Raw genomic sequence first — 20,971 nt, 5'->3', positions numbered from 1 at the left:
CCAGACATAGGCCTAACACCTGGAGCTTCTTTTTTGCAAGGGAACGGGACTGGTTCCTGAGTCCTCTGAAATAAGTTGCCGTGATTCCCCCAAATCGTCCGAACTGGATGTCTGCATAGCCTCGGACGTGCTTGGATCCCCACTCCTAACAGCTTCCACTGTGGTTCCCACCAGGGAGACAGATCTTACCTCCTACCATACTACCAGGTTTTCGTCAACCTCAAGGGGTACATCAGAGAGAGAAGGCACAGCCGAAGATGACTCGGGCCTAGCTTTGCTTACCTTCCTCTTCAAAGACAGCTCGGTGGAACTCGTGGAACCCTCCATCGATTCCCTAGCCAAATGCTTAAGCCTTTGATTTTCTAGATATAGGTTTAAGGCAGACAGACAACTACTTAAAGTCTTAGGAACAAATGCCTGACAGAACAGGACTGATGGTTGTGGGTAGGTCCTAAACAAAATAAACAGAGCTCGTGACTATCCTTATGTGGAATTTGCCTTCCACACCTACACTTGCCCCTTTCTGGATGACATGAACAATAACAAAAGGCAAAAGCAACCAAATAAATCCCCAAATGGGGTACTTATCTGAGCCTGAAGAACAATCAACCTTTTTGAATGGCGGCGAAAAAGTTCTGAGGATTGTACTTGCAGACATCTCTTTTATGGCTGACGTAAAAGGAGTCTACATGCGATGTTCCACATACAGGCATTAGCCTGAAGCTTTTGTATACAAACTGGACATCAGGTCGAGTAGCGGAATAGTACCCATATGTAAAGAATACTGCAACACTGAATAGAAGGACATCTAATGTTCTAAAACGACTTAAATACTCTTGAATAAATTAATAAATATTCATATGATTAAAAATCTACCGAAAATAGCTCCTCTTATACATATTTCACCTTAAAAGTCCTAACTTTAAGATATTATTAGTACTGATCTGTCATTAAGACCTGGGTGGTCTTAAACCGGCATGTAAAGCAAACTGCCATTGCAATTCTAACCTTGTGTTATTGTCACCATCAGCATCAAGGACCAATACTAACACTATCTGATGCTAAAAAAAAAAACTGCTTATACATACAATAATTTAAAGAATGCCTAAACAAAGCATTGGTCAAATAATTTGAACCCATATCTTGCAAATGTTCATAAAATTGTTGCTTTAGCTGCTTGTTTATTTCCTCTAAACTTTACTTTATTGAATCCAGAGTACCTTTACCTATTGTGGTATTCCCTGTGTTTCTGCCTGTCTATTTACAGCTAGATGTTTCTCTTTTAAAGTGTTAGTAACATTCAGTCTTCCTCCAGTCTGGAATTCTAACAGGTTCCTCTAGTTCTGAACACTTTCTTGTACACTTTTTTGCATATTTCTGTACAATAAGTTACATAGTTAGGGGGTGCTATATCATATACCTCTCTAATTCAGACTTTGGGATATGAGCTCCTTATTTTGTCAGCTGACTTTAAGCCTTGCCTAGGCATTTGACATGATGGCAGTGGGCCTTCTACTTGTCCACACCTGACATAATGACTATACATTGTACCATACCTACCATCAGTAGGGCCATTTCTATAGCTGAAATACTGGCATTTGCCTTCTGGATTGACTTCAGGCTGTGTGCCGAGTCCTGCAGAAGCTATAATTAACAACATTTCTCTATATCTGTTGCAGTCTTTGTTATCACTTCCATAATCATAATCATAATGGGTAGCCTGTTTCAGATAGCCTAGTACCTACCTATGAACCTATCGGCCCAAGGGCCTATGCAAGCCTAGCCAACAAGGTTCCCTGGATTATGCCACCCAAGAAAGTTATTTTCCTGTGCCACTGACGAGCAGAGACACCGAAGTGATCCCCGGGGTGTATTTCCTATTTCCCATCCACTCATCAAGATTTTTCTTGAAGAGTGCTAATGAAGAACTTTGCTTGATATAGATGGGTAGCTTGACATAGATGGGTAGATAATAATAATTAGCATGGTACTACCACAACAGGGACTGATGCATCCTTGGTTTGTACACCTTTGCAATTCTGAGTAGATTTCAGGTCCTTATGTGCCTTAGTAACCTGCTGCAGACCGGAATGAAGACAATTTAATTCTGTGTTAACTTATTTTCATCACAACAATTATTGTAAGATTGTAAATACTATTTTATAGGAGTCATTGCTCCTACTACTATTGGAACAGTCTGGGTATCCTTCTTCCACATTGCCCTCATTTCTGCCTGTCAATCCTGATATTTTATGACTTTGTGTCTCTGTAAGTAAGACACTGTAGTCACTGGGTCTACCAATTTCAATGATCAATGCTACTTTTCTCTTCTTTTCGTGGACTACTACATCTGGTTTTCTCACATCTACTTTTTGAACTGTTGGTAATGGGTGATCCATGTGATATAAATGTCATCACTTTATATAATGCTTAGTGTCTCATGCTTCTAGTGCTTCTCAGCTGCTTCAGTATTATAATATTTACACAATCCCCAATGCAACAGTCTTGCTTTTTATTAAATGCACATGTTCCTTTGAAATATAATTTATAAAAAAATATATACATAAATTTTATATATATATATATATATATATATATATATATATATATATATATATATATATAAAATTTAGATATGTATTCCAGCCCAGTTACTGTTCCTTGGGCAATAACATGTAAATTCCCACCAAGTTCCTAGTAATGAATTCACATCTTCCATTCCAAATATTTCCATAAATTTCTTCAGAAATCCACTTTTGTTATATTTTCCCTGCTAGGTCAACCTGATACATCCTCACTATTGCAAATCAAGTTCCAGTCCCAACCTACAAGTAATATTCCCTGCTGAAAGCTGATTATTTCTCCCAAAATGTTCTTAAGCTCTATAATAGCAGTTTTTGGTGGAACATAAACACATGCCAGCTTAATCCTCATTCCATGCAATAGCCCCTTACTACCACAAATCTACCATCATCATCTTGTTTCTCTCTTCTATCACTATTGGTACCCCTGTAATGATTTGTCCCTGATATTCTGCTGAGCACCCATCCTGAAATCCTTTGTTTGCCAAATTCCCATGCTTACCTCTTTACAAATGTGTCTCCTGCAGCATTGTTATTTGCTTTCTGCATTTCTTAATATAAGTCAATACTCTTTCTTTTTTGTTTGTACCTGTAAGGCCATTTACGTTCCAAGATATGGACAGTGTAGCCATTCTGATAGAGAGCTTTTGTTCCCACCTATGGCAGTTTTTTTGCATGTATATTAACAGCCTTTCTGCTACATGCACACAGTAATGTCTGGCAGGTTTTATACTATTGTTTCTTTATATCTCCATCTGAACCTGTGTCACATTTTTCAAGATATTTTGTTTAATGAAAACATCCAAACAACAAAGTACATTTTAGAACAAGCACAGAAAACTATGTACATCTTCAAAAAATGAAGTTTAACTCTTCAGGTAGAACAATTGCCCCAAACTGATATCTGCACCCACAGGCATTACCTAACCTAAAATAGTTACTCAAGCTAAAGCACATGCCACAGTCTCTGTTCCCACTTACACTGATTACTGTCTTTTGTTTTCTTATCTCTACTCACCTCCTAATTGTGAAAATAGTTTATATGTTTTAAGGAAACATTAACTTTTAGTCCAGGAAAAAATGCACTGGCTATCTTTGAATAAAGCTAAATTTTACACTGTTCTATTAAATGTAGTAAAATATTAAGGTTGTTAGGGAGGTTGCTATCCCTTATTCACATGCCATAATTTCAAATGTTATTTTTCACTGAAAGGCTTGCAATCATATCTTTAAATTTTGCATTTCCCTCAGACCTGATGAAGTTTCCAATTACAGAGATGAAAGCACTCATCTTAAAATGTGGTTTTATTCTTGATTATAATAAATTAAGTCTTCTACTCAGCCACCTTTTCTTCATTTCAACCTCACATTTTTATAATTTCTTCTGAATACCTAGTTAAAACTTTTTCTACTTTTTCATCTTTTTGTTATTTGAGTAGATACATTATTTCAATGTTCCATTTATTTTATTCACTTCTGAGTACAACTGATTTATTTTTTCTCTCTAAATTACTGGACGATAAAGCTTGAACCACTTTTTCTGAACAGCTGCAAGATTCTTCACAGCCAGTGTTTTCTTTTCACATTTTCTGGTTGATTTTCATTTAGGTTCTCTCAACTTCTTCTTTGTAGACATCCAGGTAGTGTACTTACTATAGTCTGTAAATTAATTTTTTTTGAAGCTGACAATATCACTGGCTCATATTATTTATTTATTTTTTTTCACATTTGGAGAGCTGTAATTAAGGTGCTGATGAGTATGCAACCACCTTGGAAGTTTTGCTAATAAAACCTTTATTATGAAACTCCCTGTTATTACTGGTGACAATATGTTTTTGTTTTGGCAAAATAATTTGCTGATACTTACACAGAATCCATTAGGAACTTGCAGCAAAGAACTTTTTGGGAAGTAATTCCTTTGCATGTTATTACATAATTAAATTATGCTGCTAGATGCCAACTCCCCAAAGTACTGTTTTTAAAAAGGAGACTACTGTTGATATGTTTTGTATGACATATAATTCATATTTTACTGTGCGTGGCCTGTGAGGTGAAAACACTTAAATACACAAGACAAGATAAATGTCCGCAAAACAATGAATGTATTGTTTGTGTTCCCATGCACTCATGACTTCTAACATTATGCTTGTATTCCTGTATCATTGAGGAAGCTGTCAATCAGCACAATTATAGCAGATACAAAACGTGATGACATACTGAAATAAAAATGAAGGTCAAGTTCCATATAGAGCTAATACACTTTAGCTTAATGCCAAAGAAAGTATCCACGTCTGAGTTCCATCATAATGTTAACATTGTTACTATTTCTGAACATGGCGAATCCTGCTACCTCATGTTGCAGTCTGACATTCATGACTGTACCAAAGAAAAGCATACATTTTTTGAACAATACTAATACGAGACCCCAGTTCCCAGTCTAAGAGTACAGAGCTACATACAAAGTACGTTCTGCTTATAACACCAAAAAAAGAAGTACATCTGCTGTCTCATTTCCCTTTAGAGCCTGGCGATGGCTGACAGACCAAGTGAATTAAAAATGATAAAACTAACTCTCTAGCATCGTAAACGGCAGAAGCAGACAACTACCCACTCAGGCATTCCCACGACATGCAAACTATGTAATGCATACATTGGTATTTACAACTACCATTGTGCACTTTTGTACTACTGTTTTCTTGTGTCCAAAGTTAACTTACATCAGAGCTAAAAATAACACTTTTACTACCTCTCAAAAGCATGGAGAGTGGCAACTGCAATTCTATTACTGTTCTCAGCATCTGCTACAACTGTAGTTAATGTTTATGTACATAATGTACCATGCCAGTTGTCTCATTCTGTCTCAGAATTCTAAGAAAAACGATGAAAGTCTTCATTCAGTACATTATATGCTGTCTTTCAGTGATAAATATATAGAAAATGTTTGCTTTTTATTTGAATTTGTTTATCAAGGTAGGGGACTGATCCTAAGGGACCCCTTCAGACCTAGTTCTGGAGTGTGACATTCAAGCTAACAGTACATTTACAGTAAAAGAGACAAAAATAAATTATTCAACAGTTGCAAAATTTTACATCTATTAATACAGATTAGAGCTCTAGTAATAGATTATGTAACAATAAATGAAAATTAGCTGATGTTACGATAGTTACAATACAGATAATGAAGGAGATAAAATGAAAAGAGCAGTACGAGAAAAGAGAAACACGGGAAAATGTACCTTAAAAGCTACAAATGTCTGATTACAGTACTCCAAGTGGATGGTGTGCATATTTATTTATTTTTATTATTTATTTTACATTTGTTAACCGGGCTAGTCTAACTGGAATAAGATCCATTTTCAGTAGAGGCCCGGGGAGAAAAGCTCCAGCACAGCAAACTTTTTACAGTAAAAAATAATAAGTTCAAAAGCAGAATAACAGTAGTAAAGTAGCTCTAAATGGTTACAGCCATTTACAAACACAATATATGACTGTAATAAATTGTTTAAAATTAAAAGAACTATAATAATAATTAAGCAGAATACAGACATACTGAATAGGTTCAGTTGACATTACAAGGATACCAAGGTTGTGTTGAGGTGATATGCAATGCAATAGGAATAGGAACAAATTAGTAGTTTTCATTTGGAAGCAGGATAACAGAAAGTATATACTGTCAATAGATTTTAGAAATATAACATATGACATAGTGAGATAAAGGTATCTAAGAGGCAGCAAGAATATGTAAAGTGGTGGAATATATTCTTGCTAGGAGGAGAGAAGATATTTAGTCAGGGTTAGTACAAGGGCAAAGCCAGTGAGAACTGAGAAATTGTTTTATTCTTAGTTTAAAGAGTCTTGTGGAGGTTAGAGCTAGGAGTTCAGAGGGAAGTTTGTTCCAATGTTTGCCTACGGAGTTAGAGAAAAGAGAATCTCCAGCTGAGTTCTTGGATTTGTTAATAGTAATAAGTGGCTTATTTGAGGAGCGTAGGTTCTTGAGATTGTTATAAGGGGTGATGAGGGTAGTCAGTATAGGTGTATATGTGGGGTAGTACAAGCTCTTATGTATAATAGTGAGTTGTTGAGATAATATCTGGTTTTGAAATTCAAGCCATCCTAGTTGTTTAAGGTTGTTGCAATGATGAGTACGAAAAGGAGAACCTGTGGCAAATCTAGCAATGGAGTGATAGGCAGTAGCAAGTTTGTTTAGATTATGTTTTGAGAGATTGGTGTATATGGGTGAGGCATAGAGTAAGGTAGTGATTAAATGAGTTCTAGCTATAGCGATTTTGGTTGAAGGAGTGAGGAAGGGTTTGATTCTGTAAAGGGATCCCAGTTTCCTATTTACTGTTTTTATAGTGATGTTAGTGTGAGTGTCAAAGTTTAGATTATTGTCTATAGTAATTCCAAGAAGTTTGGTGGTTATGTCAGGAGATATGAGAGTCCCATTGTTGGATGTAAGAGTAAAGTGAAAAGGGGCAGTCCTCCGAGTAGGAGTAGAAAGTAAGAGTTTGGTTTTGGGTTAAGTAAAAGGCAACGGTTTAAAAACCATTGTTCCACTGTGTTAAATGCATTTTGTGTAAGAGATTGTAGCTCAGCAGGGTTATTTGCTGAGCAAATAATAGTGGAATCATCTGCATACTGAATGCAGGTGGTATGTGGGATTGCTAGGTGGAGGTCATTAATGAAAATGGAAAATAACAGTGGACCTAAGATGGAGCCTTGGGGGACACCAAGGGAAATAGGGAGGAGAGAGGATAGGTTACCTTCCCATAGTACTGCTTGTTGTCTATTATCTAAGTAGGATTTAAACCATTGTAATGCTAGGGAATCAAGAGAAAGAGTTTTAAGTATTTTAATAAGGAGCTGGTGATTAACCATATCAAAAGCTTTAGATAAATCAATAAAGACAGAGGAGGAAAGGGTATTGTTATTACGGTTGGAATTAATACAGTCTGTGAAGGAGAGGAGGGCTGTAGTGGTGCTATGGTTGGGTCTAAATCCATGTTGACAATTGGCAAGTAAGTTATTATCTATGAGATGGGTGAGTACTTGCTTATGGACACATTTTTCCATAATTTTTGCTAGTGGAGACAGTAAGGCAATTGGTCTGTAGTTTGAGATATCGATAGAGTTACCACCTTTATGAAGGGGGATGATGTGTGAGATTTTCCAGATAGATGGGATATTTCCTTCGGATATAGTTCTGTTTATGAGTATGGAAATGGGGAGGGCTATGGCTTTGGCACCTTTTTGCAGGTACTCAGCAGGTAGATGGTCAGCAGAGGGGGTGGTAGGTTTCAATTTTTCTAGTAGGGAGCAAATAAAGGATGTAGGAACTGGTTTTAGCTGAAGTACTGGAATAGGGAAAGTGGAAGAGGTGGTTAGATTGGGGGAAGTAGGAGATAGTTGTTTAGCTAGAGTAAGAATGGTGTCTGTAAAGAAAGAATTAAAGGCATTAGCAGTTTCTGTTGGGTTTTCTAGGTTAGAGCCTAGAGGGGTAGGTGTTATAGATTGGCCTGGGTGTAGGAGTTTGTTGATGCTGGACCAAAACTTTTGTGGATTTCTTTGGTTAGTTTTTGTAGTTGGATGTAAAAGTTATTATTAACAAGCAGGATAGCTTTTTGAGAGGTATTCCTAAGTTGTCTGAAGGTTTGGTGGTCTGTTGGATTCCTGGTAGTGTGCCATTTTGACCACGATTTGTTTCTGAGGAGAATTTTTTGTCTAGTGTCTTTGGTGAGCCATGGGGCAGGTTTAGTGTTACTTCTAATAGAGCGTACTGGGGCATGTTGGTTAAGGATGGATAAGAATGAGGTATTAAAGTAGTCAACTGCTTCATCTAGGGAAGTGTTTTAGTGGTGACCAGTCACAGTGTTTTAGTTCTAGCTGGAAAAGTTCTGGGTTGAATGATTTTGTAGTCCTGATTGTAATGATATGTAGTTGGGTTAGGTAAGGTAATTTTGTGTCTGAGGATAAAAATAAGTAAGTGATCACTTAGATGATCAGGAGGGTTTCTACCTTGTATGTGAGATGTGGGGAGTTTGTAAGAATCCAATCTAGTATACTTTCTTTGTTGTTACTTTATCAATTCTTGTGGGGGAGGTTATAACTTGAGAGAAGCCATGAAGATTAATGTGGGTGGTGGGCTGAGGGGTACTACAGGATTTCCAATCGATGTTAAAGTCGCCAAGTATTAAGGTTTCTTGTGGAAGATTGATAGATATCCAGTTAAGAATGTTTTCAAGGGTATTAATGTTATTACCAGGGGGAAGGTAAATACAAGCGATGTTAATGGATTTGAATGTATTGATTTGAAGTTTAGTGACTAGGATTTCTGCGTTATTAAATGTAGGTAGATTTATGTTAGATATGGTGACATGGAGATAATTTTTAAAGAGGATTGCTACACCACCTCCCTTTTGTTAATCTGATCCCTTCTCAGGATACTGTAGGCAGGTGGGACAAGTTCATTATCATTAATGGATGGTTTTAGCCATGTTTCGGATAGACATAGGAAATCAAAGTTATAGAATTCTAAAAGGGCATGAAGATGGGTGGTTTTATTGTTAATGCTTGAATGTTAAGATGTGCTATGGAAAGGGAGTTTGGAGGCTTATTAGGTGTGTGTGGAGGAGTAATGGTGGAGGTACTTTGTATAGTTTCAGGAATATTGTGTGGGCCAGGATTAGGATGAATGTCTCCATCTAGTAGGGCTAAGTGGAGTTTTCTATATGTGGGGTTGTTATTGTTAAGGAAGTAAAAACAAAGTGTTTTCCTTGCAAGGTGAGTAATGTATTTTATGTGGGTAAGTCTGTGATATTTGGCATGAAGGTAGCAGGGAGAAGTTGTGGTGTTAAAGTTATGAAGAGGAATAGGTAGTAGTGGTGTGGAAGTGAGCTTAGAAGGCAGTAGGAGGTTCGGGTGGAGTGGTTGTTCATAAGAGGTTAATGAGTAGATAGTTACTAGAGGAGTTAGAAGTAATATAAAGGCTAAACATTTTAGTTGAGTTTGGTAGGTAATATTGGCCATGATGTAGGTAAAAGATGGGAAGATAGATAAGGGTTTGTATTAATAGCAGGGAGGTATTAGAAGCTATAAGGGTGGGGTGGGGTGTTACAATTTGTTAGGAGAGGTAATTGAATAATTATGGAGGGGAGTGGCAATAAGGAGAATGTATTTGATTGGTGATGGTAAAAGTAGGGGTGTGGCGTAGCGAAAATATATTCAAGACCCCTGGGGGTGGGTGGGAATTGGGGGTAGGGAGGGGAGCGGAGTGAGCCCGCAGGGCGAACGGAGCGGGTTGAGACAGTTGATTGAGAACAATCAGTGAAATTCTGATTGCGGAGGAGGGACTGCAGGGGTAAGTAGGCTTTGTGATCTGTGTAGAAGAGTAGGGTGTAGTAGAAGTGAATAGTAAAGGCAGATAATGGGAAAGGTTTAGCAGAAGAGGTAATATGTCTGGTCAGTGGTAATAATACTAGAAAGGAGTTCAAAAAAGAAGGCAGTCTTATGAGTATGACGGGCAACAAGAGAGGAGCAGTTGGGAGGGTGCCACCTAGTGGGCAGTAGGGTAATTACCACAGAGGTGAGGAAAAAAAAACAGGCAAGGTTAGACTAGGGGCTAGGAAGGCAATATGTATGAAGGGTTAAATAAGTCACCTAGAAGTATGAGAGGGAAATATACGTAGTCTACTGGAGTGGAGGGGGGGGGGTGGCTGCATATGTTAAATTTGTCTCAGAAAGCTGCTATGGTATGAATATTGTATAGGAAATATTTCATGGATGCTCTGTTTAACACTAGCCCAGCACACTTTTGTGCAGTTTACAACTATCAAGTCCTCTATTTTAACTTTCTAAATATACAAATGTAACAGTGTCTACTCAATATGGCCAGCTTCAGTGGTGTGTCGGGATAAAAAGCCTAACTACGGCACAGGTGAACAGAGTTTGGTTACACAGAATCCATTAGGAACTTGCAGCAAAGAACCTTTAAAAAGGAGACTACTGTTGATATGTTTTGTATGACATATAATTCATATTTTATCAACGTGGCCTGTGAGGTGAAAACACTTAAATACACAAGACAAGATAAATGTCCTCAAAACAATGAATGTATTGTTTGTGTTCCCATGCACTCATGACTTCTAACATTATGCTTGTATTCCTGTATCATTGAGGAAGCTGTCAATCAGCACAATTATAGCAGAGACAAAACGTGATGACATACTGAAATAAAAATGAAGGTCAAGTTCCATATAGAGCTAATACACTTTAGCTTAATGCCAAAGGAAGTATCCACGTCTGAGTTCCATCATAATGTTAACATTGTTACTATTTCTGAACATGGCGAATCCTGCTACCTCATGTTGCAGTCTGACATTCATGACTGTACCAAAGAAAAGCATACATTTTTTTGAACAATACTAATACAAGACCCCAGTTCTCACTCTAAGAGTACAAAGCTACATACAAAGTACATTCTGCTTATAGCACCAAAAAAAGAAGTACATCTGCTGTCTCATTTCCCTTTAGAGCCTGGCGATGGCTGACAGACCAAGTGAATTAAAAATGATAAAACTAACTCGCTAGCATCATAAACGGCAGAAGCATTCCCATGACATGCAAACTATGTAATGCATACATTGGTATTTACGACTACCATTGTGCACTTTTGTACTACTGTTTTCTTGTGTCCAAAGTTACATCAGAGCTAAAAATATCACTTTTACTACCTCTCAAAAGCATGGAGAGTGGCAACTGCAATTCTATTACTGTTCTCAGCATCTGCTACAACTGTAGTTAATGTTTATGTACATAATGTACCATGCCAGTTGTCTCATTCTGTCTCAGAATTCTAAGAAAAACGATGAAAGTCTTCATTCAGTACATTATATGCTGTCTTTCAGTGATAAATATATAGAAAATGTTTGCTTTTTATTTGAATTTGTTTATCAAGGTAGGGGACTGATCCTAAGGGACCCCTTCAGACCTAGATCTGGAGTGTGACATTCAAGCTAACAGTACATTTACAGTAAAAGAGACAAAAATAAATTGTTCAACAGTTGCAAAATTTTACATCTATTAATACAGATTAGAGCTCTAGTAATAGATTACGTAACAATAAATGAAAATTAGCTAATGTTATGATAGTTACAATACAGATAATGAAGGAGATAAAATGAAAAGAGCAGTACGAGATAACAAGAGAAACACGGGAAAATGTACCGTAAAAGCTACAAATGTCTGATTACAGTACTCCAAGTGGATGGTGTGCATATGTTAAATTTGTCTCAGAAAGCTGCTATGGTATGAATATTATATAGGAAATATTTCATTAATGTTCTGTTTAACACTAGCCCAGCACACTTTTGTGCAGTTTACAACTATCAAGTCCTCTATTTTAACTTTCTAAATATACAAATTTAACAGTGTCTACTCAATATGGCCAGCTTCAGTGGTGTGTTGGGATAAAAAGCCTAACTACAGCACAGGTGAACAGAGTTTGATTAGGTTGACAGCTTAACAGAGATGGCAGGGAAAAGATTGGTGTGCCCACCATGAGGGAGAGGGTGGGGCAGAAATAACTGCTTACTGCCACAATCTCTCAGAAGAGAGACGGCAATGCAAATGAGCAGGTAACTCAATAAATGAACAAACAGAAGTGTTCTACAGCTTCATTAAAACGAATATCCACTTTTCAGAAACAGCAAAGCTTTCAGGTTTCCCCTTCTTCAGTGCATTCAGAGAACAATTAAAAAAAAAAACATTTAAATACTATAACACATACATCATATGACACAGCCAGCAGATAGAAATAAAATCTTAATGAATATTAAACACTAATTGAATTATACCATTAATGCAACATTACATTTTTTTATATAAAACAGGTTTCAGACTCACTGCATTATTTAATACAGGATGTACATCTGCTTTTAATCTTAAAATCCAAGAGCATTCTAAATTTTCTAAAATATTATTTACGTCTCCTCCTCTATTGGTTCTATGCACTACCTTAACTCTAAACTTAATTGATCTCTGAAAGCATTGAAGAAGGGGAAACCTGAAAGTGTTGCTGTTTCTGAAAAGTGCACATTAATTTTAATAAAGCTGTAGAACGCTTCTGGTTGTTCTTTTACTGAGTTACCTGTTGAACTGTTAGTGAACACAGTTTACTGCAGTAGATTTCTTTTATAATGCAAATGAGCAGCCTGACTGTGGGCATTAGGCTTAGCAATCTAACTCCTGGTTGTAGCCTTCAGCAAAGGTGTGAGGAAACAAGTGATTGCATGGTGAATGAGCTGTACAAATCAGTAGTGATTCTGATAATTCCTCCCCAGCCCAGACCACTGCATATACCCTCTCAGCTGGGAAGCTGGCAAGGGTGCAAGCAACCATCACAGTTGCCTGAATAATGACCCTTCCTGAAAGCTGCCTGCCCTCTATGGGGGAACCCCATAGTATGGGTGAATAAATGGTCAGAAAGCATGGAGACAAAAAACATTTATCAGAAAAAAAAATACAAGCTTAAGATACATCTTTCCTCGTGATATATCTCTTGCTGTACAATGAGTTTGTGGCTGAAAAAAGTTTATTTAAATCAACCCATCTATATAATCATCAAACAATGAATAAAGTCAAAGTTAGACTTGGCCAGCTTAGGGACTGGAGAAAGAAGATGGCTGATAAATGAGCCACAGATTCAGCAAGGACATCAAAACTAAAACACAGCTGTGAAAAACTGAAACAATGAAGAAACCACATACAACTCATGCTGCTTTTTGGAGACAACAGTCATGGATGCAAAGAAATGAAATCTGCAAAAATGAAAGTAAAGCCTATCTTAGAGTATGTGCAGTTAAGCATTTCAGCTTTTTAATACGTATAAAATTCTACTTTACAATGCTATTAACTAATCAAGCAAGTAAAGAATTATCTCTGCTTTAACAGCAAAGAAAGAGACCTTACACTTCACTCAGCTTTATTCAAGAACATTTTTTTTTTAATATACATTTTCAATAGCATCAAGCATGCATTACAGTATCTTTTTACCCTTCTGGGCCTGCCTTTAGATTTACTCAAACACCCTATGCTGTCCTACTTTTTGCATGCACTCTTCTTCAGTATGGTACCCCATTATGGTACCCCATTGTAGCACACCCTCTCATATTCTAAGAATAAACTTCTGAAAAGGTCTACAGCAATGTACCCATCCTATACTCATATGGAATGGGAAAGCATGCTTCTTACCTTTATACTTTGGAGGACCTCCTCACCATGGCACTCAAAATACTTCTGTTCCATAAATGTTTCACTTAACTGCTGAACTGCATAAATTTCCTCGGGCTTAACGACACAAGCTATAAAACTCAGAGAGTTCTCAACTGAATTTGCAGGTCTAGATGTACCATCAACTGTTTCAGAGCTTACATTATTATCAGTGTAAGTAACTGTTCTCACTGCTGAGTTGTTGCATGGAAGTGTAGGACTGTCTTCCTCAGAGCCTAGTGAATCTGAAGGAATATGATGCAAGGATGATGACAGCTGAAGTTCTGAATCATGACTTGTAGGTAGTCCATTGGCAGATGCAGTATACGCATCAGGACCAGCAGTATGTACTTGTAAAAAAGTTTCTGGTGTTACCATATCCGATGTAGCACAAGGTGATTGTCCAAGTGCAGTGACATCAACAGGTTGCACATCCTCCGCTTCATTATTAATGTCTGCTGTGTTAGACAAAGCATTTAAGACTTCCGCACTAGGTTGTCTACAAACGCAGTCTCCTCCTGCAGCAGAAACAGACTTACTGGTAGATGGGCATTCGTCAGGTAGTGGTAGTTGACCAGCAGTAGCAGAATTACAATGGTGGTTGTCTTCGTTTGGTGTGAAACAGTTCTTGGAAGGCTCCTCTAAGCAGCTTTCAGACAAATGGACAGCAGTTTCCTTAAGAACAGAGTCTGACACATCAGGATCAATGTATGCTTCTATAACGTCAGATATGGGAACATTATAATGGGGATAATAGACTAGATCTAGGGGGATTACAGAAACCTTGGAATATCGTGAAGGACTATTACTTCGACTGCGCTGGAGATTATTTGGCATTTCAGCACTTAGTTCAGAAAGCTCTGTAGTGCTAACAGAAGGGCCTTCTCCTGGCTTGCTTTTAGAGCTAGAGCATTCAGTTAAATAATAATGAACTTCTGCAGTCTGCTGATTGGGTGTCCCACCTCTTTGATCTTCCTTACTGGAAGACTTTGCATTTTCTTTGTCACTTAGATCTAAAATATATCTATATGCAGCATTTTCCTCCTCAGACAAAATATGGGGGTTATGCTCCTGCTGCAAAGAAGAAACAGCAAAGTCGTAACCATGTTTAAAATTATATTTTTCTCCATGGACAGCACTAGTGGGTGAGATTGATTTTTTCAAAACCAAAATGTCAGTGTAAGAACCATATGGTCCATCTAACTTTTCAGCATTAGAATGCAACAACTGTACAGCATTAGTCTGATGAAATGAATTACTCATATGTGTGCCTGTAACACCTTCATTACTTCTGTCACAATTCAAGTCACTTTGCCCATCTGATTCGAGCATCAGATATTGAGTTGCACTGTTTTTCACGTACTGAGATGAGGAATTCTCTTTATTACTGAGTGGTTCTTTGGGTTGAACAGTTGGGGATTTTGACAAACCATCCTTGACATCCTCAGAAGGTTCTTCTTTCTCTGCTGCTGCTGATGAACTCAATTCTGATGACAACCCTTGCTGATGATCAGTGAAAGATGCATCATGGGTATTTCTGGAAGGGTACTCGTCGTCATCTACTGCAGAGTACACAAATATCTTTGGTGGAGGAGGACTAATTCCATTACCATTTGCATCATGGAGATGCTCACCATTTTGTTGAACAACCTTAACTTTTTGCACAGGTTCCAGGGAAATATCCCGACTTTGGTCAACAGGATCAGCAGCATGTTCACCTGCAGCTTCTGATGTATCATCCTACAAAAAAAAAAAAAAAAAAAATGACAGCTCAGTATTAAAGCAATGTGCAGCTTTTCAAATAAATACAGCTCAATATTAAAGCAATGTGCAGCTATTCAAATAAATACAGCTCAGAATTAAAGCAATGTGCAGCTATTCAAATAAATACAGCTAAGTATTAAAGCAATGTGCAGCTATTCAAATAAATATAGCTCAGTATTAAAGCAATGTGCAGCTATTCAAATAAATACAGCTAAGTATTAAAGCAATGTGCAGCTATTCAAATAAATACAGCTCAATATTAAAGCAATGTGCAGCTATTCAAATAAATACAGCTAAGTATTAAAGCAATGTGCAGCTATTCAAATAAATATAGCTCAGTATTAAAGCAATGTGCAGCTATTCATATAAATACAGCTAAGTATTAAAGCAATGTGCAGCTATTCAAATAAATATAGCTCAGTATTAAAGCAATGTGCAGCTATTCAAATAAATACAGGTAAGTATTAAAGCAGCTATTCAAATAAATACAGCTCAGAATTAAAGCAATGTGCAGCTATTCAAATAAAATATTAATTCACTGTGCTTCTCAGAGCAGCAGTACTTTCCACAAACTATAGTGTCAGCTGGGTAAACTGCCTGCTGTTACTATTTCAACATATTAGTGTTAGTTGGGCAGAATGTCTTCCATTATTGTTTATATCTATTATTAAAATGCAGACTTGAAAGCTGTTCGACAACTGCAAGCTCTAACTCCAAACTTCCAATCTGTTCACACTATAGACTAATGGACAATGATGTCAGAGATACTTAGGTGCAATCAAGAAGCAGGTGGTGTTATTTACTCTCAGCATGACCTCAGTGTGGTTGATTTGGTACAAGCTCTCAAAAAAGAACAATTAGACAAAAGCAAGAAAAAAATATTTTTTCCACAAAAAATTCACAGATACCTATTCTTCAGCAAGTGTTTAACTTTGCAGTCTACCAATTCTGTGCACATAGTTGTTTAAATAATTATACAGCTGTCATATTTGAACATACAATGACACACGGTACTGATCAGATACCATGTGACACTGTATGGTCACATATGAAAACTATCATGCTTTACATGAAACCATGTAAACATTCACATCTGCAGAGTAAAAGGGAACAAATCATTTTCTCACCAGCTGCCCCCATTTAGGAAAACAAGCTCAGGTTCTGACTATATACATATAGGACAGCTTGATTTAGAGCTCCCTAGTACTGGAGGTGACTGAAAACAATTCCATGACTTGAAAATTTGTGAGATCCTTATATGGAGATCATAAGGATATGCACGGTCTATTTAAATGGGCTATTTAAAGTACAGCTTCTTAAGTACAAAACACATATAAACAAACAGATATGCCACTTTAAGAATCTACCAGGGAGACCTCTGCTGGCCTACTTACCATGCTGTGGAACTGCTGAGATTTGTGACCTCTCTGTTGTTGCAGCTCACTTTGGATAAATCACTACATGCACACTCCTTTCACCTGATACATGAGGCAGCTGCAAGAGAATGCTGTTTACAGGATGCCTACACTTGCAGTTGGATGAATTAAAATTATATCTTTTGAATAGACATGAAGATGCTATGCTATCATCAATATCTGATCATTATCAGCCATTACTCTGGGATAAAACCAATAATGAAGTGCTTACGAAAAATAACGTGTGTACCTCTGATAGGTAATTTGGAGTGTCAGAGCCACTAACTTGACATTGTGGATTGTGGTGCCTGACAGTGGTCATATGTCACCCAGCAGCAGTTGACAAACCTTGAAGGGTAGAAGCACCACATCTGAAAACCCTTAGAATAGTTCAGAAGAATGCAGAAATTCTCTTTCCATTTTAACAACCTTGGATGACTACAACATCAGTTTATCCATTTTCGGAATAACTGCTCAGCACTTGTAAAACATCCTGACAAGAAAAATACGCAATTTGGACAGAAAGGCTCTAAATCAAAAACAGAGAGAATCTGGAGCCTATGAACATGTGCATTTTGTATTTCCCTTTTTTTTTTGGTTTGTTAGCCAAGTAAGCCTACCGGACACAAGTGTCCTCTTTCAAGGGTGACTTGAGTGCATTATCTTGTTAAGTGGCTTACTCAAAGTAACAAAGTATGTAGAGGAAGGCAAAAGGAATTAAACGCTCTATTCCTAACTACAGGAAGCAGCTCATTAACAGCTTAGAGCCTTACCATAATTAGGTTCCAGAATAGCTGCCACACAGTTAGGTTCAGAAGGAAGCAGCTCATTAACAGCTTAGAGCCTTACTCCACTGTGCTAGCTGCCACACAGTTAGGTTCAGAAAGTGCATATTTATAGCCAGTTAAGAAAGCCTTATGTTTACTCACAAGTGTTACAGCTACATAAATGGCAATATGGAAGAAAGTGACTCAGAAATGTATATCCGATGAGCCCAAGCTATTAATTCACTATGTGGGATGCATGTGCTCCATCATCCATAAACTTCAAATCTAAGGCTCAGGAGAGAAACCCTACAGCTTAACACACCTGACTGAGATTAGCAGCATACCAGGCTATATTTGCACACTTACTGCATTAACACACACATTCTGCAATCTCTGTACCTGTCGAGTGCACTTCATATACAGTACAATCATAAATGCTACCTGGATTTCCTTTGAACAGTTCAGCTATCAATGTCCCCTTTCAAGATGTCAGTTCCACACAATATTTCAGAGGGGAGGGGATGCACAATGCACACTGAGCAATGAACAGCTTGCTAAGCTACTCTGTTACTTAGTACAGCTTTCAAAGTTAACTGTTTAGGAGGGCTCTATCATTTTGTTTCACTTAGATTCACCCAACTGCTACTTACAAGGTACCCCATGTATGACACTTCAATACATGGGTAGGCCCTCAATTTGTAAGGGAGTTGCCCTCAATGTTAATGCTGTAGCAGGTGCAGGGAGCGGGGATGCAATGGGGAGCAGTGAGCATGAAGCCTAGGAATCATTTTGTGTGTGTGTGTGTGTGTGTGTGTGTGTGTGTGTGTGTGTGTGTGTGTTTGTGAGACCTTTACATCCTTTTGACCATCTGGAAAAATGCAGTAGACTAGTTTGCCACAGCAGAGATCTCACATGGCAAAAATGCCTTTTTCTTTCAGACCTCCACCTTATGTAAGCTATGATGATTGTTCAGTACAAGTCTGTGCTGGCTGAAGTACAACTAAAGTACCTTTAACATCACTGTCAACTTCAGGATTCTTAGCAGACAGAGTACAGCTCAGACTTCCATGTGGCCATCAAGGGGTGCAGCCCAGCCTGTCTAACCAATCAGAAAGCATTTTGCTCCACTGACTATGACAGTGTCATGATTTTTCATAAAGTCACAAATGTTTCTGCCACCCCTGTACCCAATCCTTGCTGACAGCTCCTTCTGTACTCACCTGTTTTACCTGATAAGATGAAGCCAGTTAAAGAACCTAAGGGTCTTGTCACTACCTTCCATTGTGGTGGAGGAAGTTCCTTTATAACCTTTCCCTTGTTACTCCCACTCACTTGTGATCATTGTGGTTAAGTCCAGGGCTGGGCTTAAAATGGGGATATGTGACATCTCACTCCACCTCTTTGACAGCTCAGCCATGTCCCCACCCTTCTAGCTCCAAGGTTTCACGTCTCTGCCACGAAGTGTCAAAGGACTGCCATCCCCCACTCCAAGCAGGAAAACTATGGTCTATAACTGGTCCTTACTGTGCGTTAGGATCATAATAGCACAAACCCAACCACATATAATCAAATTAAAAAAGGCAAAGGTCATCTACTTATCATCAACTCGCATACTGAAAACACATGAAAACAACCAGTTTTTGTCCATTAACAATGACATCAGCAGGAAGTCAGTCCTAGGAGGATAGCAAATGAGAAACCTAATAGGTTCATAGGTGTGTAGCAGGCTAATGACCTCTGGGGCCTTTTTAACCCTAGCTATGCATCCAAATCTTTGACAAGTTCTGGTGCCCTGGTAGTTTATACAGGGGCTTGGGAGATGAAAAGTTTACAAGAAGGGGACTGCTGCCTGTATCTATTTGAGACATGGTAGCCAAACCAGAGGAGAATTTCTAGTTCCCATTCAGTTGTCCAAGTTATACTTGAATGGGTTAGGGAGATATTCTGCTCCATATGGATGGGGATAAAGGCAGGAAAGCAGCTTTGGACCCAGTAATCTTGCCATAGGAAAAATGGCATTAACCCACTGTGTGAACTGACAAGTTGTTTTCTGGAAGCCATAGATGTAGTTGATGTTCCACATATGGACCAGGACCAGTGGTCGAGCTGAATGATAACTTATTGCCCGTTTATAATGATATCCACAATACACTGCACAAACCACAGCACCAAAAATAACACCACAAACCATGTTGAAACCAATAAAGGCTGTCCCTCCATTGAGTTCCTCTGTTCAGAGGAATGTAAATTCCAAAAAATTCCACAGGAAAGCACCAACAGCACAAAATAGTTATTTATTTAAACAAACAAAACAGTACAACTGCAGATTAAGCGCTTTCATCTCCACTCAGGAGACTTCATCAGAATCATCTAATAAAGCAACCATGCACTTAATATACCAGACCATTTTACTTTTCATTGTCAACCAATTAATTCAATAAAATAAATTAACTCATGTCAGTTCAGAATGCATTTAACATTTGGACTGCTTCAATTCATTATATATGAAACACAAAGTATAAATATGAATGTGGATGTCAATATAAATATAGATGTAAATAGTAAAATAAATGTTAAAAGACTGTGTATTAAGTAATCTTAAAACTGGTAAAAATACAACTAAAAACAATAATTTCCTTTTTGTGTGCAGACCGGAATAAAGTACCATGCTGTTGTTGCCGAGGGCAAACACTGCCAACATCCTGGGGAAATAAATATATGATAGCTAAAAAATGTATAAGGTATAGTAATATAATAGTAAACTGCATAAAATCACATTCATATTTATACTTTGTATTTATAGTTTGTGTTTCATATATAATGAATTGAAGCACTGCCAAATGTTAAATGCATTCTGAACTGGCATGAGTTCTTTTATTTTACTGAATTAATTGGTTGACAATGAAAAGTAAAATGGTCTGGTATATTAAGTGCATGGTTGCTTTATTAGATGATTCTGATGAAGTCTCCCGAGTGGAGATGAAAGCGCTTAGTCTGCAGTTGTACTGTTTTGTTTGTTTAAATAAATAACTACTTTGTGTTGTTGGAGCTTTTTTGTGGAAATATTTGGAATTTACATTCCTCTGAACAGAGGAACTCAATGGAGGGACAGCCTTTATTGGTTTCAACATGGTTTGTGGTATTATAATGACATCCAACCAACATCTAAAGGACTGAA

General features: G+C 37.7%; 1 protein-coding gene across 1 annotated transcript in view; it reads right to left on the bottom strand.

Annotated features, from left to right (window-relative positions):
* Window positions 1-20,971, bottom strand: part of CLMN (calmin) — a 1,136,927-nt gene that overhangs the window by 131,411 nt on the left and 984,545 nt on the right. The window contains exon 11 of the mRNA XM_044073600.1: window positions 13,830-15,587. Within this exon, the coding sequence (XP_043929535.1) occupies window positions 13,830-15,587 (1,758 nt within the window). The remainder of the gene's footprint in view (window positions 1-13,829; window positions 15,588-20,971) is intronic.

Source organism: Protopterus annectens, chromosome 6.part0 (genome assembly GCF_019279795.1).
Source record: "Protopterus annectens isolate FY-2018-M chromosome 6.part0, PAN1.0, whole genome shotgun sequence".
NCBI lineage: Eukaryota > Metazoa > Chordata > Ceratodontiformes > Protopteridae > Protopterus > Protopterus annectens.
Note: the sequence above shows the minus strand (reverse complement) of the source record. Positions and strands in the feature narration are given on the sequence as shown.